The sequence below is a fragment of the Eutrigla gurnardus genome (assembly GCF_963514095.1).
Source record: "Eutrigla gurnardus genome assembly, chromosome: 10".
In the NCBI taxonomy this organism is placed as follows: Eukaryota; Metazoa; Chordata; class Actinopteri; order Perciformes; family Triglidae; genus Eutrigla; species Eutrigla gurnardus.
This window is the reverse complement of record NC_139924.1, coordinates 26,412,745-26,433,210: the sequence shown is the minus strand read 5'-3', so window position 1 is coordinate 26,433,210 and position 20,466 is coordinate 26,412,745. Positions and strand designations below refer to the sequence as shown.

Genomic DNA, 20,466 nt, shown 5'->3' with positions numbered 1-20,466 from the left:
CAGAACATTTCCAGAGAGTTATTTACTCAGAAATAATGGGATAGATTCATCAAGCAAAGAGTTTATCATTTATTTGGTATGCGTGGAGATAACGGACAACATAGGATACAGCAAAGGCTACTCAACAGGTCTGCAGTCAAATATAATTTGATTGAGTCGAGATCAAGTCCAAGACCAAGTCCAGTCGAGTCCAGACGGTTAGCTGCTGTTAATCTAACTAGTAAATGAAGTATTTTTTATCTGACAATTTAAAGGTCAAATCATTCAAGAAATATGGAAAGGGAAGCTTATGTATTCATTTTCACAATATTATTCTATTAAAATGTAGATTGTCCAGTACAAGCAGCTCCCCTGGCTCAAGGACTCCTCAGTGCTAGTAATAAGAGAACAACCTTACAGGTTCAAGCTAAGCTAAATAATATGGAGATACATTCATTTCCATGGCAGTCATAGTTTTAAGTTGTCAATTGGAATCAATCTTAAACTTCGTTCTCATAAAAGTCGCAGAGAGTATTTCAATCCATGTAAAAACATTTCATCCCTGAGGCCATAAATGAGAGGACTCAGACATCTTGGAGCAAGATAAAAAGTTATGTAATTAAAGTACCTGACATTAATGTATAACATGAAATTAATCTGAAGTACAACAGCTTCTATGAAGGGACACCACAGCTGGATGAGACAGAGCAGCAGCTGGAAACCATGAAGAATTACTGTTCTGAGACCTTTCCATGTTGACTTTTTATTCTCTCCCGATGCAGCTAAGGCCACTTTCATTATTTTAACATAGGAGAAAACAATAGCAACAAACATCATCAAGAAGTAAAACTGACTGACAGCTGACAAAAGATCGTTTTGCCATCTATAAAAAATGAAAATCTCCACAGAACAAACCCTGTTGTGTGTGTAAAAGCTAAGAGAGACAGATGCAAAGACAGTGGAGAGAACCACAATACAGGATACAGAGCTGAGGCCGTGAATGATGAGGATACAGTGCATAGTGTTGCGTCTGGAGCACAGTTCTCCGTGGCGCAGCGGCATGCAAATGGCCACATAACGCTCCAGGGTCATTGCTGTCAAAGTAACTGGGGTGACAAAACTGTACAAAGACAAAACAACATATATTATAATGCACAACCATATTCGTATGGTCAACTGAAAATAGTCAAAGATGAGCAAAACATTTGATAGAATCAAGATCAGACAATCAGACAGTAATGTATTAGCAAATAAGACGTAGCGCATGGTTGTGTAGAATAATTCCTTCATCAAAAAGGTTGTAAGCAGCAAAAGGTTAATGCAGAGAAAAATTGCAATAAAAACCTGAACTAAAATCACCCGTTCATTGACCGTTCCAATGAAGAATGCACCACCAACCACTGAGTTATTATCAGCCATGTATTTCAACGTTTTGCCTAAATACAGAAAGATGTAAGCAGAGCCAAAAAGTTCATATGAAGTTGAATAAAGCTACATGCTGCAAATCCCCATAGTCTTGAATCCAGAAACCTTTTAACAGCTGTGGTGTATTCAACCTAACCTCAGCAGGTGAAAAAGATCATTCAGTTCTCCAAACTGTTCTAGCACTGATAAGACATCATGGCTCACAGTTACAAAGACACATGTTTTCTGCTGAGCTCTGTTTGGTCTTCTGAGAGAAATTATATAGTCATGAGTAGAACACAAGGAGGACAACAACAAGCTGAGCTTTGCACCTCAGTGTCGTCATCATTCAACACAGCTGATGTTCCTCATTCTGCTTTTCAACCAGATACACTGACTGCTTGAAAAGAGTTTTGGATAGTTATCAGTTTTTGGGTTGCTTTAATTCAATTTCAGCAACTGTGCAACAAAACATGAGTTGAAAATACTTATTTCTCATAAAATCGAGACAGGATAAGGGTTTTTAAACCCTGTTTTACAACCAATCAAACTATGATGCAGTGGTCAGCACATATAGTACATAATTATATCCCTAAATAAGTAATAAGTACTATTATGTTTTAAGGATTAAATACTAAGAACATATTTTACTTTCTTAGAGCTTCATGTAATTTCCATGAGGTTTTGTCTTCGCCCTGTACTGAGGTCAAGGTTGAGGACCAAATTTCAACCTCCAAGAGTGAAAACTGTGTCTGCTGAAGAGTAGGGACATTTTTGAACAATAATGCCTAATTTTAATAAAGATTCCAATATAATTTTTACACCATCGATGGCTTCTTGTTGTGGGTATTGTTTAAGGCACGGCCTATAATAAAATTTGGGGTGCACTATCAATAGTGCGGCGCCTTTCATGAGTCCACATCATATTTATGAGTGGCCCATAGTGAAGGAGGAACCTGGGACAGCGCAGGGTTTTCTATCCACTGGTATCAGTGAATACAAATCCGTGCTGTTCATGTACCTCCTAGAGCTCTGCTGTTCTTTACAGTACTGTTCTCGTTCCTGCGGCTTTCAACACTTTACCGCTAGCGCTATATTCCCCCCTAGGATCCCTTGCAGCAACCGGTCTGAAATCTATAAGGCCAAGACAACGCTGCAACCACGGCTCCCCGTTTCATTCTTCACGCTTGTCTCCCCTTACAACAACGGTTGCCCATCCCTAGTTATCTGTCTCATTATTACCCGCTGTGCACGTCAATGAATTACCAGGATTCACCGGCGTATACTAACAAATAAATACAGGTTTAACTATGACACGTCTGTCAACAACTCTCCTTGGTTGTGAGAAATACGTATTCAACATTCTTTCGCTCTGACTCTGTAGGCTGTTTTAGACAATTTAAAATTTCTCATCGCGTTTTCTGTTGTCCTTTCAACTGGATTGGATCGGTAATCGGGGCTCCACTGGAGGGCAGCTTCTCACCCCTTGGGAAGGAATACGGCCTCCTGTCCATCCGACGGAGTCCAGATCACACGTCCAATCCCATCCTCGTCGCCAAGTTTGTGGTGGAAATCAGTTTATGATCACCTGATGAGAAATAAGAATACAACTCCTAACAGCGCTTTTAGTAATTTATTCTATAAAGAGTCCAAAACAGGCTAGCAGTCGCTACAGACAGACTGTAAACAGACAAAGTCTAATAAGTCAAAGCCCTCGCAAACAGGGTGTCCAAGCGGACCACATCACCGACATACAGCTTCAGAGCAAACTATCTGGCCAGATAGGGGCAGACTCCTTAAGAGTCTGACCAAGTCTTCAGTCTTGAGAAGGGCTTTTTATACAGTTGTTTGTGACATGTCATCAGAGAAGCATTGTTCCGTTGTTTATGTAGACGGAGAACTTTGTCCAGAATGTGGTTTTTGAACCACTCATCAGTGTCCATAGATCCATATTGACTTGCCAGCTGTGCTGGTGTCACAAGATGCATTTCACAACTCATGTAACACATGACATGACATAAGTGCAGAATACAGGTTACCTCATGACACACATGGAATAGTATGAGTTAAAACTACTCAAACTACTAATTATACTATAATGAACTACTAAATGAAAAATTCCCATCACACTCAACAGGTCTGCAGTCAAATATAATTTGATTGAGTCGAGATCAAGTCCAAGACCAAGTCCAGTCGAGTCCAGACGGTTAGCTGCTGTTAATCTAACTAGTAAATGAAGTATTTTTTATCTGACAATTTAAAGGTCAAATCATTCAAGAAATATGGAAAGGGAAGCTTATGTATTCATTTTCACAATATTATTCTATTAAAATGTAGATTGTCCAGTACAAGCAGCTCCCCTGGCTCAAGGACTACTCAGTGGTAGTAATAAGAGAACAACCTTACAGGTTCAAGCTAAGCTAAATAATATGGAGATACATTCATTTCCATGGCAGTCATAGTTTTAAGTTGTCAATTGGAATCAATCTTAAACTTCGTTCTCATAAAAGTCGCAGAGAGTATTTCAATGCATGTAAAAACATTTCATCCCTGAGGCCATAAATGAGAGGACTCAGACATCTTGGAGCAAGATAAAAAGTTATGTAATTAAAGTACCTGACATTAATGTATAACATGAAATTAATCTGAAGTACAACAGCTTCTATGAAGGGACACCACAGCTGGATGAGACAGAGCAGCAGCTGGAAACCATGAAGAATTACTGTTCTGAGACCTTTCCATGTTGACTTTTTATTCTCTCCCGATGCAGCTAAGGCCACTTTCATTATTTTAACATAGAAGAAAACAATAGCAATAAACATCATCAAGAAGTAAAACTGACTGACAGCTGACAAAAGATCACCCTGCCATCTATGAAAAATGAAAATCTCCACAGAACAAACCCTGTTGTGTGTGTAAAAGCTAAGAGAGACAGATGCAAAGACGGTGGAGAGAAACACAATACAGGATACAGAGCTGAGGCCGTGAATGATGAGGATACAGTGCATAGTGTTGCGTCTGGAGCACAGTTCTCCGTGGCGCAGCGGCATGCAAATGGCCACATAACGCTCCAGGGTCATTGCTGTCAAAGTAACTGGGGTGGCAAACATGCACATAGACAAAACAACATATATTATAATGCACAACCATATTCGTATGGTCAACTGAAAATAGTCAAAGATGAGCAAAAAATTTGATAGAATCAAGATCAGACAATCAGACAGTAATGTATTAGCAAATAAGACGTAGCGCATGGTTGTGTAGAAGAATTCCTTCATAAAAAAGGTTGTAAGCAGCAAAAGGTTGATGCAGAGGAAAACTGCAATAATAACCTGAACTAAAATCACCTGTTCATCGACCTTTCGCATTAAGAATGCACCACCAACCACTGAGTTATTATCAGCCATGTATTTCAATGTTTTAACTAAATACAGAAAGATGTAAGCAGAGCCAAAAAATAATATGAAGTTGAATAAAGCTACATGCTGCAATTCCTCGTAGTCTTAAATCCAGAAACCTTTTAACAGCTGTGGTGTATTCAACCTAACCCCAACAGGTGAAAAAGATAATTAAGTTCCCCAAACTGTACTAGCACTGATAAGACATCATGGCTCACAGTTACAAAGACACATGTTTTCTGCTGAGCTCTGTTTGGCCTTCTGAGAGGAATTATATAGTCATGAGTAGAACACAAGGAGGACAACAACAAGCTGAGCTTTGCACCTCAGTGTCGTCATCATTCAACACAGCTGATGATCCTCATTCTGCTTTTCAACCAGATACACTGACTGCTGGAAAAGAGTTTTGGATAGTTATCAGTTTTTGGGTTGCTTTAATTCAATTTCAGCAACTGTGCAACAAAACATGAGTTGAAAATACATATTTCTCATAAAATCAAGACAGGATAAGGTTTTTAAACCCTGTTTTACAACCAATCAAACTATGATGCAGTGGTCAGCACATATAGTACATATTTATATCCCCAAATAAGTAATCAGTACTATTATGTTTTAAGGATTAAATACTTAGAACATATTTTACTTTCTTAGAGCTTCATGAGGTTTTGTCTTCGCCCTGTACTGGGGTCAAGGTTGAGGACCAAATTTCAACCTCCAAGAGTGAAAACTGTGTCTGCTGAAGAGTATGGACATTTTTGTCAACCGACCAACCGACAGAGTGAGCTACAAACTTGTCTAAACTTGTTCTGAATACAAACTACACCTGAAACTGATTATAATGTCATAATTTACACGTTTTATTATTCTTAAACCAGATCATTTTACAACCAGAGATTTTGACATAATGATGGTGCTACATGAAAGGTCAGAGGATAAAATTCTATACAATTCCTCTTCTGGGGATAGTAAGTAAGACTTTACAAAATGCCAAGCCAATAGTTCTATATCTATCTAATCATTTTAACTTTAAAAAAAATGTTAACCTCCTGATGGCACTCCACGAAACAATCACCAAAAAAAGTGTTCACATAGGTATGTGTGCAGCATAAAAATGTGTTGTGAAAATATGGCTGCCTCTTCACGCTGTTTTTCCCAGCTGCCTCTCTCTCTCGGCCCACTGAGTTGTTCTAACCAGTTCTAACTGAGGACACAACAGTACCCATTCGTACAAAAGGGGACAAAGACGAGTACCAGACTCAAAAGTGTGATCTTGAGCCTGGACTTGAGACAGAGACTCGACTCAAATACTAGAAAGATCCAGTCCAGAGAAAATGTTTAACTTAGGATGAGCCCCAATTGAATACAATATGAGACTACGTTGGAAATATTCTTTTTTGTTTAACCAGATTCACGAGCAAACAAAGACATGTTGTCCAGACATTTTACTAAAATACAAATTAAAAAAACATAACCACAATACATTTGGCCTTCAGCAGAAAGTTGTCAGTGAGATACCAGTAAGGAACATGGAAGGATATACAGGGTATGACGATTTAAATGAGATTCATCATTTTAATCAATAACCAGTCAGGACACACTGGGTTTGGGTGTTTTAACACACATCATCACATGCCGCTGTTTGTTGCTCTTTACAGTGATGCCTTCTCCAATTTTACAGATGCTTCGGCCATGCTGGTTTCATGGCTTTAGGAATTGCAGTTAGTTTGACGGTGGGTCAATTGGTCCAGCACTTTTGTCAAGACTGAAACACCTCCAAGACTATTTTGTGGATTACCAGTAAATCGTGTTCTAGGCTTGGGCGGTAATACGGTAATACGGTTTACCACGGGTCTTAAAAATAGCAATGGTATCAGTTTCAATACCGTCATTAAAAAAATGCAATGCACTTATATAGGAGATAGAGAGAGAGAGAGAGAGAGAGAGAGAGAGAGAGAGAGAGAGAAGATGGCGAGTCGCGCACCGAGTGACCTGGGGCCCTAGTTTCGTGGCGCTGCGCAGGGTGGCGGAGCCAGCGTAATGCAAGTTTCGGAGGCGTCACAGATTCAGCTTGGCGTAGCGGAAGTTTCGTGGCAAAAAGCCTCGCCGAGACTGCGCTGAAAGCCCGCCAGCTCGAACCTGGTCTACTCTGGGTGTAAGGCGCAAGGCGTAAATAAAGTCCATTCATTCAAGGCGAATCACAGCAGGCGGAGTGGAAGTTTGGCAGACCGGCACGCAGTTCTCACACGTCACCAAGACCTCACAGGCAGGTTTCCACAGTTCCAGGCACATTTAAATGCAATAAATAATCACAACAAACACTAGGGCTGTAACGATACACGTATCGAAACTGAAATCGCGACACTCAGATCCACGAACCTGTCTCGCGCCACGAGAAGGCAGAATCGCGACACAACTTCCGGTCCAGATCAGCACTATGAGCTGTAAGTAACACCACATTAACACCGCAGCGGTCGTTCGCTAATTCTCCGCCGTTGTTCGTTCACACGGAGCGAAGCACCGCTGGAGTAAAGACGAACCGCTGTGTAATTCACAGAAAGCAGCGCAAAGAGACGTCCCGGACGTGTGTGCGTTTTCAAGGGGTTTCCCTGGAGTCTCCCTGTCACTCAAAACCCGACGGAGGCTAAAGTTCACTGAAGTCTCGGTCCGGAGGGCTGACCGTCGCAGAGATTTTTTTTTCATCATAAACACTCGGTGAGTTAAAGGTTTTTTTGCCGGTGACAGACGCTGTTTATCGGGCAGAAATGTGAGGAGGACTCGGTAGGACGGGCGGGAGGAAGGATGCTTCTCCACGTAAAGCTGCGGTATTTGTTTCCCCGTTGCCAAAGACAGTTACAGTTATACGTTACCTTAGTTTGGTTCGGCAACGTTGCTTTGTGGGACATTTCTCTGTAGTAAGTTGAGTGAGGGACCTGTGCAGTTAACCGACCATCAGATAGACACGCCCTCCACGCCAAATCTGCATCTTACATAAATCAAATGTTTAATTAAAAAAAAAAAATAATATCGAAATTTGTATCGAACCGTGGGTCAAAAATCGTGATACAAACCGAATCGTGAGTTTGGTGTATCGTTACAGCCCTAACAAACACTATTTAATGCAACTAATTGAATCCACACGTGAATTTATATCTATATAGATTGTCCCGTCACATCTGACCCCAGATCAAAGGCGGATGGCACGCGTAACGGAAACTCAGCCTCTCGGACCAAAACATCTCCCTCTCTCTCTCCTGTTTTTTATAATATCGGCATTGTTATTATTATGATACGCACGCACAGCGCGTGATGCACGTGGTGGGAGCGGCGGCACTGCTTCTGTCATCGGGTTGTCAAGTGACGAAACTTGCACTGAACCTCCCCTAACGCATTAGAGGTGAGGAGAGGAACTCATTTGATTGGTGAAGATCTGAATCGGCTGTATTAATCCCAGTCCACGCCTCGTCTCCTCCTCGTCTCCCACTCACGCCTTCTTCTCCACCCTCTTTCCCACTTGCGCGGGTGGGCGAGACGGGAGGTGTGCCTGCGCGAGCCTGCGCGGTGCACAAAACTTGCAAAGTCCAGGCGGACACACCCCGTCGGCGTGGCGCAGGTGCGCTGCGCGCTGACTACGCCTAGTCTAAGAAACTAGGGCCCTTGGTCTCAAAGAAGAACACGACTTCTGCAGCCCTAATGAGAAGTAGAGCTTAGTTCGGGCCCAGAAAACAAGCCCGACCCTACCCGAGCCCGTGCGCGCTCTGTCCGAACCCGGACCGACCCGACACATTAACTGTAATTAAGAGCCCGATTTCAACCCGACAATTATTTTTCATGCATGAGGCTGTTGTATGTGCATATCCGTGGGAAGTGGGGGTGCGGCTGCACCACTACTCAGTCACAAAAATATACAGATAATTTTATAGGCTACGTTAGTGCTGCGATTAGGATATGACTGGACAAAGCCGACACGTATGTTATCGCCTTCTCCCACTTGAAATGATCCCGTACCTCGGACTTTCCTGATGACTTGCTCAACGTTAATTGTCCTGTTTTTAATTTATCCTTTATGTCTCCTAGTTCCATGTTGCACTTTAGCGTAACTCCTTTATTCTTTGATTTAGCTGCACAGAGCGGAACCGTTATGAATGATGCGTGTGCACTATGTGTAGCGTCTTTTTTTTTTTACTTTGTGTAACTTTGTACACATTTCTTACGTAGACCTACTCTGCTAAACATATAACCAATAATATGTAATGTTTATGCCAAACCTCCTCAGATTAGGGGAGAAGTCTAGGCATAAATGCAATGATAGAAAAACAAAAAAGAACGAACGAACAAACGAACACTAACGCTTGTTTAAAGGCCCGGCCCGACCCAGCCCGAGGGTAGTGGTGGGAAATTTCGGCCCGACCCAGCCCGTGGGTCTGGTCGGGTTCGGGTCGGGCTCGGGCAGAGAAGCTAAACTTTAATGAGTTTGGTGACGTCCTCTTGAGCCTTACGTCATCATTTTTAATTAGTCACGGTAATGCCGTATACCGGGGTAAAATAGGAAGGAGGTTTGACGGTATCAAAATTTGGGTACCGCCCAACTCTATCGTGTTCAGACAAACATGGCCCCCAGACAATGTATTCAATGAAGAGGTTGACTTTTGCCTCAGCACCACTAGTTGGTTGACATTGTTGGTTCAGAGCATCTGTATAGCAGTCCAGAGAGAAGAGTCACTTATATCAATATGATATGGTTTTGCACCTTTTGCTGTTTATCAGCCAGATTTAGTAAAAATTATCCTGCCTGTATTTAATTTGTTGAAACTGCAAAGAAATTGTGGAATTGTGGGCCTAATGTATTTCTCTTATATTTTGTTTATTTTTTCCAAATATACTGGAAACATTTTCCTTAACATGTTTGCTTGTTTTGTCTTTGTTTATAAGAGCTTGGTCACAGTGTGGCAGAATATGTCCAGAGAGTAAGACATAATGAGATGGATTCAATAAGCAAGGAGTTTATAATTAATTTGGTATACGTAAAAATAATAGACAACATTTGATACAGCAAAGGCTACTCAACAGGGCTGCAGTCAAAACTTATATGATTGAGTCCAAGTCAAGACCAAGTCCAGTCGAGTCCAGATGGTCAGCTGCTGTTAATCTAACTAGTCAATAAATTATCTTTTATCCGACAATTTTAAGGTCAAATCATTCAAGAAATATGGAGAGGGAAGCTTATTTATTTATTTTCACATTTTGATTCTACTGAAATATAGATTGCCCAGTAAAAGCAGCTCCCCTGGCTCAAGGACTCCTCAGTGGTAGTAATGAGAGAAAGATTGCCAGATTTAACATGATGGTCCAGTGGATTGAAAAACCTTACAGGTACAAGCTTGGTTTAAGGAGATACATGAATTTCCATGGCAGTCATAGTTTTAAGTTGTCAATTTAAATCAATCTAAAGCTTTGTTCTCATAAAAGTCGCAGAGAGTATTTCAATGCATGCAAAAACATTTCATCCCTGAGGCCATAAATGAGAGGACTCAGACATCTTGGAGCAAGAAAAAAAGTTATGTAATTAAAGTACCTGACATTAATGTATAACATGAAATTAATCTGAAGTACAGCAGCTTCTATGAAGGGACACCACAGCCGGATGAGACAGAGCAGCAGCTGGAAACCATGAAGAATTACTGTCCTGAGACCTTTCCATGTTGACTTTTTATTCTCTCCTGATGCAGCTAAGGCCACTTTCATTATTTTAACATAGGAGAAAACAAAAGCAATAAACATCATCAAGAAGTAAAACTGATTGACAGCTGTGAACAGATCACCCTGCAATCTATGCGAAATGAAAATCTCCATAGTACAGACCTTGTTTTGTGTGTAAAAGCTAAGAGAGACTGATGCAAAGACGCTGCAGAGAACCACAATAAAGGATACAGAGCTGAGGCCGTGAATGATGAGGATACAGTGCATAGTGTTGCGTCTGGAGCACAGTTCTCCGTGGCGCAGCGGCATGCAAATGGCCACATAACGCTCCAGGGTCATTGCTGTCAAAGTAACTGGGGTGACAACACTGTACAAAGATGAAACAACAAATATAATTATACACAACCATATCCGTATTGTCAACTGAAAATAGTTAAAGATGAGCAAAAGATTTGATAGAATCAAGATCAGACAATCAGACAGTAATGTATTAGCAAATAAGACGTAGCGCGTGGTTGTGTAGAAGAATTCCTTCATCAAAAAGGTTGTAAGCAACAAAAGGTTGATGCAGAGAAAAACTGTAATAATAAGCTGAACTAAAATCACCCGTTGATTGGCCGTTATCATGAAGAATGCACCTCCAACCACTGAGTTATTATCAGCCATGTATTTCAACGTTTTGCCTATACAGAAAAATGTATGTAGAGCCAAAAAGTTCACATAAAGTTGAATAAAGCTACATGCTGCAATTTCCCGTAGTCTTAAATCCAGAAACCTTTTAACAGCTGTGGTGTATTCAACCTAACCCCAGCAGGTGAAAACATCATTCAGTATTTCACATATTTCAACGTTTTAACTAAATACAGAAAGATGTAAGCAGAACCAAAATCACATAATCATACATCATTATATAAACTGTGTCTGTCAAAATAATTGAAACAAAAAGTTAAATAAAGCAACACTGCACTTCCCTGTAGTCTTAAATCCAGAAACCTTTTAACAGCTGTGGTGTATTCAACCTAACCCCAACAGGTGAAAAAGATCATTCAGTTCCCCAAACTGTTCTAGCACTGATAAGACATCATGGCTCACAGTTACAAAGACAAATGTTTTCTGCTGAGCTCTGTTTGGCCTTCTGAGAGGAATGATATAGTCATGAGTAGAAAACAAGGAGGACAACAACAAGCTGAGCTTTGCACCTCAGTGTCGTCATTCAACACAGCTGATGCTCCTCATTCTGCATTTGCCCAGATACACTGACTGCTGGAAAAGAGTTTTGGATAGTTATCCATTTTGGGGTTGCTTTAATTCAATTTCAGCAACTTTACAGCAAAACAATTAAAACACTTTTTTTCTCATAAAATCAAGACAGGATAAGGTTTTTAAACCCTGTTTTACAACCAATCAAACTATGATGCAGTGGTCAGCACATATAGTACATATTTATATCCCCAAATAAGTAATAAGTACTATTATGTTTTAAGGATTAAATACTTAGGACATATTTTACTTTCTTAGCTTCATGTAATTTGCATTCAAGGTTTTGTCTTTTCCCTGTACTGGGGTCAAGGTTGAGGACCAAATTTCAACCTCCAAGAGTGAAAACTGTGGCTGCCAAAGAGTAGGGACATTTTTGTGGACCGACCAACCGACAGAGTGAGCTACAAACTTGTCTAATCAGTTAATAAACTTGTCTTACTTGTTCTGAATACAAACTACACCTGAAACTGATTGTAATGTCATAATTTACACGTGTTATTATTCTTAAACCAAATCATTGTACAACCAGAGATTTTGACATAATGATGGTTCTACATGAAAGGTCAGAGGATAAAATGCTATACAATTCATCTTCTGGGGATAGTAAGTAAGACTGTACAAAATGCCAAGCCAATAGTTCTATATGTATCTAATCATTTTAACTTTAAAAATGTTAACCTCCTGGTGGAACTCCACAAAACAATTACCAAAAAAAAGTGTTCACACAGATATGTGTGCAGCATGAAAATTTGATGTGAAAATATGGCTGCCTCTTCATGCTGTTTTTCCCCGCTGCCACTCTCTCTGACCACTGAATAGTTCTAACGAAAGTTACGAATGTAACTACAGTTCTATGAATCCTGGATGACTGCCAGAGGCAGTGCTTAACAATGGATATCTTCTGTCTCGCGCATGCGCAGGTGGAATATTAATATCAACAAAGTCACCTGTGACCTCAGAAGACCCCCGGCTCAGCTATAAGTTCCAGTGTCATCCACGAGATCACTTCCTACAGAATCTTCTTGCGGTTCACGAGATTCTGATTGACCTGGATTTCTGGCTGTCATCCAGGATATAGAACCGTAGTTACATTCGTAACTTTCACTCTATTTCATCCTTACTGACCGCCAGAGGCAGTGCTTTACACTGGATGACTCATACCAACAGAGTCACGAGGAATCCGGAATACTCACCTATACAGGTGAAGTGGAGGGAGTCGGGCGGAGAACCACGCCCAATGGATGGGGGGTAGCCACATTCACACTGTAATATCTGGAGAATGTACTTGGTGATGCCCATGAGGCTGCAGCATATGACCTCCAAGGGCACTCCTCTCAGGACAGCCCATGATGTGGAGACACTCCTAGTAGAGTGGTATTTTACTCCAGACGGTAAAGAGAGGCCGCTCGACCCACATGCCGAGGCTATGACATCCACGATCCAGTGGGACAGGCGCTGCTTGGACAGAGCACGAGCCCTCCTGGGTCCACCGTGACAGATAAAGAGCTGGTTGGACAGCCTTATGCCTGTAGTAGCGTCTAGCGTACCCCCCCTGTGCCAAGGGTTCAAAGGGTGGCGAGCATAGGGTGTCCAACACCAAGAGCAGGTCCCATGCAGGAGCTCTAGGGGCGCAAGGAGGGCACAATCTCAGCGCCCCTTTCAAGAAGAGGGACACCAGCCTGTGGCTCCCCACTGTGTCATTGTCGATTCTGGAGTGCTGCAATGAAATAGCAGCCACATACACCCCCTCAGTGTAGAAGGCGACCGATCACTGTCTAGGAGCGATTGCATAAATGTAAGAATGGTAGGCACGGAGCAGTGCACTGGATCAAAGTTCTCAACTGATCACCAGTTGGAAAATAGTTTCCATCTGTTCTGATACTGCAGACGGGTAGAGGGTGCTCTGTCACTCACAATAGTTCTCCTGACAGGCTCTATGCAATCGCTCAGCAGCGGGTTGGGCCCTGCAGCGGCTAAAGCCTAAGGCGGCAATGGTTGGGATGCCAAATCCAACCCCCCAGCTGCGACAAGAGGTCTGTCCTCTCTGGAAGGCACCAGGGTGTCCAGCAACAAAGTTTTATAAGCAGGGGAAACCAGTTCTTGGCATGCCAGAAGGGGGCCACCAGGAGAAGGCTGTTCCCCCCGATGAACCACCCTGAGAAGTGTTTGGAAGATCAGTGGAAGTGGTGGGAAGGCATAGAGAAGGCTGTCCAGCCATGCATGGGCCAGAGCATCCTGACCCAGAGGGCTGGTCGTGTCCACTAAGGAGAACCAGAGTGGGCAGAGGGCTGACTCTTCCGAGGAAAAGAGGTCCACCTCTGCTCTGTCGAAGAGACCCCAAATGTTGTGCACCACCTCTGGATGAAGCCGCCACTCTCCTGGTGGAGGCCTGTGACGAGAGAGGAAGTCCGCGACCTGATTCCGATCCCCCGGTAAATACGCTGCCCGTAGGCTGGTCAGGTGAGGGACTGCCCATGTTAGAAGAGCTTGGGACACCTGCAGTAACCGTGCAGACCTGGTGCCCCCTTGATGGTTTATGGAAGACCGACCGGACAAGCAGATGCTTGCATCTCAGATATGGCAGAAAGTGCTTGAGTGCTAGGTGCACAGCCCGTAGCTCCAGCACATTGACTTGCTCGGTGCAGTCCTGGGCAGACCATTGCCCCTGAACTTTCCTGTTCTGCCACACTACCCGTCTGCCCCATCCAGAGAGGCTGGCATCCGTCGTGACAAATTCGCAACAAAACGGAACAGAGCCCATGGGCACACCCCTCGTAAAGTATGACTCGTCCCTCCACGGCAATAGGTCACGCAGGCACTGCTGTGACACCCTGAGCCTCCTGTGTCTGTGCCACTTGGCGTCTAAGTGGAAGCTGTTTAACCACCTCTGCAGTGGGCGTAGTGACAGCAAGCCCAAGTGAATGACAGTTGAGGCAGCCACCAATTTGCCCAAGAGGCAAAGGAACTGGCTGTGCTTCCTTGGAAAAAGGAAAGATGATGGAGGACATCGTCCAAGCGTCAAAGATCCACACCGATGAAGGTTATGGTCGGTGAGGGGATTAGAGAGCTCTTCTCCCAGTGCACCCTCAGACCCAGCTGAGACACGTGAGAGAGAAGGCGAGCTGTGTCCTTGGCGGCCTGAAGCAGGGTCGGCGCACAAATTAACCAACCGTCCAGGTATGGTAGAATCTTCAAGCTCTGCGACTGCAGAGGTGAGAGAGCTGCCGCGACGCACCCGGTGAATACCCATGGGGAGAGGGAGAGCCAAAACGGGAGGACCCTGAACTGAAACTTCCTGTGATGAGGCACAATGGGAACTTGAAAATAGGCATCCTTTGTCGACTGAGGTGAACCAGCCTCCTTCGGCAACAGCATGAAGGACATCAGAGGAGTATTCCATCAAACTCGCTAAGCGCAAAGCCGGGCTAATTTCGATAAGCCTCGCTACCTTTAGAGAGAGTTGCGTTCCATCAACGTGACTTGAGGCACTCTCTGCTAAGTAACCATGGGAATTTATCCGACCAAACTAGCCTGCTCCGGGGCAGGCTAACCATCAGGCTTATTTTAGCGGGGGTTTCAGAGAAGGCTGTCTGTCGGAAACAACTGTACCAGCAGAAGGTTCCGCCAAGCCTAGTCCTCGTGATTTCGTCACGTGAAAGACCAAAAACGACCGAAATTACATATATGAAGTACAAACAGACTATATTTTCAGCAAGTGTCTAAGAATACATGCTTGCAATTAAAAAAAAAATGAATAAATCGTTTATTTCCTGAACACCGACTGGCCATATTATTATCTAAATACATATGTATTTCACATGTTGTTCATCCCCCACTTGGGTGAGTGGTGATGCACCTTTTTTTTTTTGCTTGTTTAATTGTCTTTAGATCAGAGAATTAGACCAACATTTTACTTTAACTATGATAAATATGTCATACAATTTCCACAGAACCCAAATATAACTTGCAAAAACATGATAGGCATAAAGATGTTATTATTAATAGCATGTTATAGATCCCAATGACAAAGGCATTGCTGCATGCAATTGCCACATAAATTCCTTTCAGGTGAGTTCATTAATAAGTTCATTGAATTGTTGAGGTAAATGTGTTGGTCAATGTAAATGCATTTACTAGGCCTATCTAAAAAAGGAGAGAGAGAGAGGGAGAGTGAGTGAGTTCCGGCTAAAGAAATACATTTCTCAAACTTCCATAGCCGGCAATTGAACCGTCGCCTGCCGCGTGGGAAGTCGGCGCGTTACCTCTACGCTATCCTCACGTTCGAGAAATCGTTGTCAGTATTATATTAGAACATGTTACTCTTAACGGTACTTACACATTTAATTGCTCAGCAATTCTTGCCCAAGCAGCCTCGCGATTTTTATTTATCACTACAGTATTCCCTTTTTTGGTTATGATGGGTTTGTACTCCTCGTACAGTTCCATCAATAATTTTTGCTCTGGTCTTTTCTGCCATTTTCTCGATGATTCGACATTCACGGTTCTGGTCTGGCTTCATATCCCGTGAAAGTGCGTAACACACGACGTTAACCTGGCTTGAATTAGCCTCAACAAGGCGCGGCTGAAATGCGTTAATGGAATGGGTTTAGCCGCAAGTGGAAGTTGGCGTTAGTTCTAATCAGGCTTATCCAGGTAAGCGCCGCCTTAATTAGCGAGTTTGGTGGAATACCCCTCTGCTGTGCATAAGATGTGGGATGGCAAGACTTTTAGATGCCGAGCCCCCAACCCTGCCGGGGGGGGGGGAAGGGTCCTCCTACAAGTTTCGGACAAGAATGACTGCGCCAGCCAGACCTGGCGGCGAGTCTGAACTAGAGTGGACATCAGACGCACCATTTCCCTCGACATTAAGGCAAAAGCCTGCAGTGAGGCATCACTGAGGCTGATGGTGGATGCGTCCACTTCAGCCTGCTGCACGGAAGCTGACAGGGCAAGCATCAATTGCAAGAGTGAATTGCCTATACCAGGGGTTCCCAACCTTTTTTGTGCCAAGGACCGGCAGAAGCATAAAAAAAAATTCACGGACCGGTTGGCAATTTATGTCAACTTTAATATACATTGAAGACAAAACAATGCATTTCAAAATGGTACATCTGTTGTTTGTGGACCCGGACTGAGAGACCAGAGACGGAGCGGCAGGAAAAAGTGTTTATTTACAACAGGTAATTGTGCAGAGAGCTGGTGCGGATGACGTGGCTGTGCGGGCTGGTCGGCAGTAGGCAGCCGAGGCGACAAGCAGGCGGGCAGGCAGGCAGGCAGGCAGGCAGGAATCCAAACGGAGAGGCGCTGGAGGTTTCCTGGAGAGCGAAGCCACAAGACAGGTGTTAGCGGAAAAGCTACGGTACTAAGAAGCACGTTTAAGGCTAACGAAGGTAAGCGATATGGAGCATGTCAACATCACCATAGGGACGGAATCATCTGGCGTCGAAGTGGTGGAGAGACCAGGGTTATGTAGGCTGATGAGCTGAATGGAGAACAGGTGCGCCACTTCGCCTCGACTGCCGGCACGCCCACCGGACACACCCCAAGGAGGAGCCGGTGAGGGAGAGGAAGGAGGGGGGAAACAGACAGGGAAAACATACAATACAAAAAAAAAAAAACTGTCCCGGCAGAACCGTGACAATATCATTCTTTTACAGTACTAAATGCACAATGGTTTCGTATATTAACCCACCGACAAATGCTTATTTTATCAAAATAACAGCCTATTTCAATGGTCAGACCGCTTCAAAATTAGACATTTCGGCCCCTTTGTATTGCGAAAGACATTAACGTTATTTCAATAGGCAACTCACACAGTTATTTCAGCCTATCATTTCTAAAAGTAGCTAAATGTCGAGATCAGGCTTTACAAATGTTGTCAAATCTTAGACCAAACCACACAAGAAAATACCTGACCAGTCACCAGACCAACAGGAACAGAACAGTTTGTGCGCGATCATAACGTGTATATTGATACAGTTCCTCTTCAGCTGCAAAGAAGACTTGTCAGCTGTTCTGTGGTTCCATTAACAATATGCATCCAAACATAACCAATGGCCTATACGACCCATCCGCGCCGCTGTGCCATAGGCCTTACAAAGAAGGTCGTTTGTAATCTGACATTGTGGGTGAGGGCATCTGGCCTCAGGGCCTCGTCGAGGGAGACTATGAGGGAAGCAATTGTCGGCTCAACAGCCGGCATGTAGTGGAGGCCAAACGCCGCTGCGTGAATGACTCCTGACACTTAAACCTAACTTGCTTCTGTAATGCTAACTCTAACATGTCAAACTGTATGATGTGTTTGAGGACTAATTTATCTAACTAACCAGCATACGGTCGCACCCGAAATGGTAAACACAGCCGATAAACAACCAAACAAAAAATACAGCTGAATGCATTTACTTTCTGTCACTGAAAACAGGTTTCAGACCTGATTTAGCGTCACGATTCATGCTAACAGTCATTCATAATTCTGGAATATGACTTATGTAAAAGATTCACAAGAAATGAGTACTTTTTACTTACATTTGAACTGCTAGAGGCCATCTTTCGTTTCCGCCGTCCGGAGGAGGGGAGACACTCACGTGATTGGCTGTAAAGGAGGGAGACATCTGATTGGCTACAGACAACCTCCTCTTAGAAAAAACGCATTTGTGGATCAGAGTCACGTCAGGGGAGTCTCAAAAGTTTCACACACAAATGCAGGGAGGTTTACAAATTAAAAGCACTTTGTAAATACAGGTCCAACAGTTCATATATGAATGTAACAAGCCCCAAATGCGTATTTGATGAAGATTGCAAATACTTTAACATTCATGTATTTGTGATTTTTTTTTAGATTTGTGTGTGCATTGGAAATATGTTTATGAATCTTGTTTTTTATATGTGAATATTTTTTACTTACATATGAAATGAAACATATTTGTGTGTGCATTGAAAATGTATTTGTGTTTTGAGTCACATGTATATACAAATCCCCAAATACATTTGTAAATCTTTTTTGTGCATTTATGAATTTCTGTGTGCATTTATGAATTATGAGACTGTTCTAGCTCCGTATTAGAGTCTCTCCAGCATGCATGCAACTCCCTCAGATATTCCTCAGAGGGAGGAACGGTGAAGGTGGCAGGGGCCGGAGTGTGCCTGAAGAAAGCACTAGCAGGCGTTGGCTCTGCCTGCTGCGATCCAGTGGAGCCATCTGCCGTCCCCTCCACGGAGCTCTGAGCGGAGGAATGAGAGCCCGGCCCAGAGACCTGGGAGGACATCTCATTAAAAAGAGTGGCAGAAGCTGCCATGGAAAATATATCCTCCGGAAACAACTCAGGCATGGATGTTTGCTCGGGTGAAACAGCGGTTTCTGTACGAGCACCAGAATGGAGGGACAGGAGGAGAGACTTCATCTGGGCCAGCTTTGTTGCCAGCAGATCCACCTTTGAGGACAGCTTGTCAGACTTAGCTGTTTTCCTGGAGGGAGCACCGGCAGACTCTGGGGCACGCCGCTTGGGACGGGCGGGCAGGGCTGGGGACGACTGCCCTGACAATGTGAAGTCAGCATCGGCCATCAGGCTCTCCACCTCAGCCAGCCTTGCAGCTCTCACAGCGAGAGGCATGTAACTGCAGTTCATGCAGGGGTCTTCTGAAAGACCCTCCCTCAGGTGCTCGAGCCCAAGACAAGAGGGACAATGGTCATGGCCATCGTCGGGCTGAAGAGGAGCCATACAGGAATTACAGGCATGCGAGTCCATTGCGGCAATGGTGCCAGTACAGTCAGGCCGAGCGAGAGCACTCTGCTGACCATGAGAATGGGACATTACACACGATTGTAAGGCTACGGTGAGAGGAGAGTGGAAACACTCTCTCTACTGACCTATCGGCCGTATATGCTCTCCATTAATTTTTTTTAATGCTATAGTGAGAGGGGAGCGAGGACACCCCCTCCACAAATATGGCAGCTATCAGTACAGGGGTAGCATCGAGCTCCTGCTAGCGCCCTTTCCGGGCAGCCTGAGGGAGAACGCCCCGCTAACCGTGAACACAGGACCCAGGAACAGTGATCAACACTACTGTGAGAGGGAGGGCGAGTACACCCCCTTCACTAATATGGCAGTTATCAATACGCACAGCTCCTGCTAGCGCCCCCCTAAGGCAGCCTGAGCGAGAACACTAACCGTGGGAACAGGACACAAACAGTGTTCAACGCTACGCTGAGAGGGGAGCGAGGACACACCCCTTCACTGATATGACAGTTGTCAATATAAAGCTAGCGCAGAGCACGCACTCCTGCTAGCATCCTTTCAGGGCAGCCTGAGCGAGAGCACTCCGCTAACCTTGAACACAGGACATGTAACTTATGAAATAACAAATGCTAGTGAGAGGAGAGCAGAAAACACTCTCTGCCTTCTCTACATTAAGTTAGCTTGCTTCATTAGCGAAAACACCATGAAGTAAGAACAAAACGATACAGGCAAGGAGAGGGGAGTGAGGGCACTCACTTCACTGACACCGTATCAACATTTCCTAGCTCCTGCTAGCATAATACAATAAACCAATCGACCTTGCCGGCTGATGAAGGTAGTTATGAGCGATGATCGGAGCATCCGTCCGTCCCGGCCAAGGCCGAACGACCTGTACTCACCGATCCTCCTCAAAGGACAGCTTGTCGCAGCCTGTGGAGGACGAAAAATATGCAACTCCGATCTAGAGATCACGAGGCTACAAGCGACGAGGC

General features: G+C 43.8%; 1 protein-coding gene and 2 pseudogenes across 3 annotated transcripts; all 3 read right to left on the bottom strand.

The window, feature by feature from the left end:
• Positions 1–492: 492 nt before the first annotated feature.
• LOC311019705 (odorant receptor 131-2 pseudogene) lies at positions 493–1,398 on the bottom strand (annotated as a pseudogene). Its single transcript has one exon. The product of its transcript is annotated as an odorant receptor 131-2 pseudogene (transcript).
• Positions 1,399–3,879: 2,481 nt separating this feature from the next.
• LOC311019662 (odorant receptor 131-2-like) lies at positions 3,880–4,498 on the bottom strand. Its single transcript, XM_084019258.1, has one exon. The coding sequence runs from the start codon at positions 4,491–4,493 to the stop codon at positions 3,885–3,887; it is 609 nt and encodes a 202-aa protein (XP_083875384.1). The 5' UTR covers positions 4,494–4,498; the 3' UTR covers positions 3,880–3,884.
• A 5,736-nt stretch (positions 4,499–10,234) lies between these two features.
• LOC311019704 (odorant receptor 131-2 pseudogene) lies at positions 10,235–11,105 on the bottom strand (annotated as a pseudogene). Its single transcript has one exon. The product of its transcript is annotated as an odorant receptor 131-2 pseudogene (transcript).
• Positions 11,106–20,466: the final 9,361 nt, after the last annotated feature.

Coding starts and splice junctions, on each gene's coding strand:
- LOC311019662 (XM_084019258.1), bottom strand. CDS start 4,493: ATGTTTGCCACCCCAGTTACTTTGACAGCAATGACCCTGGAGCGTTAT.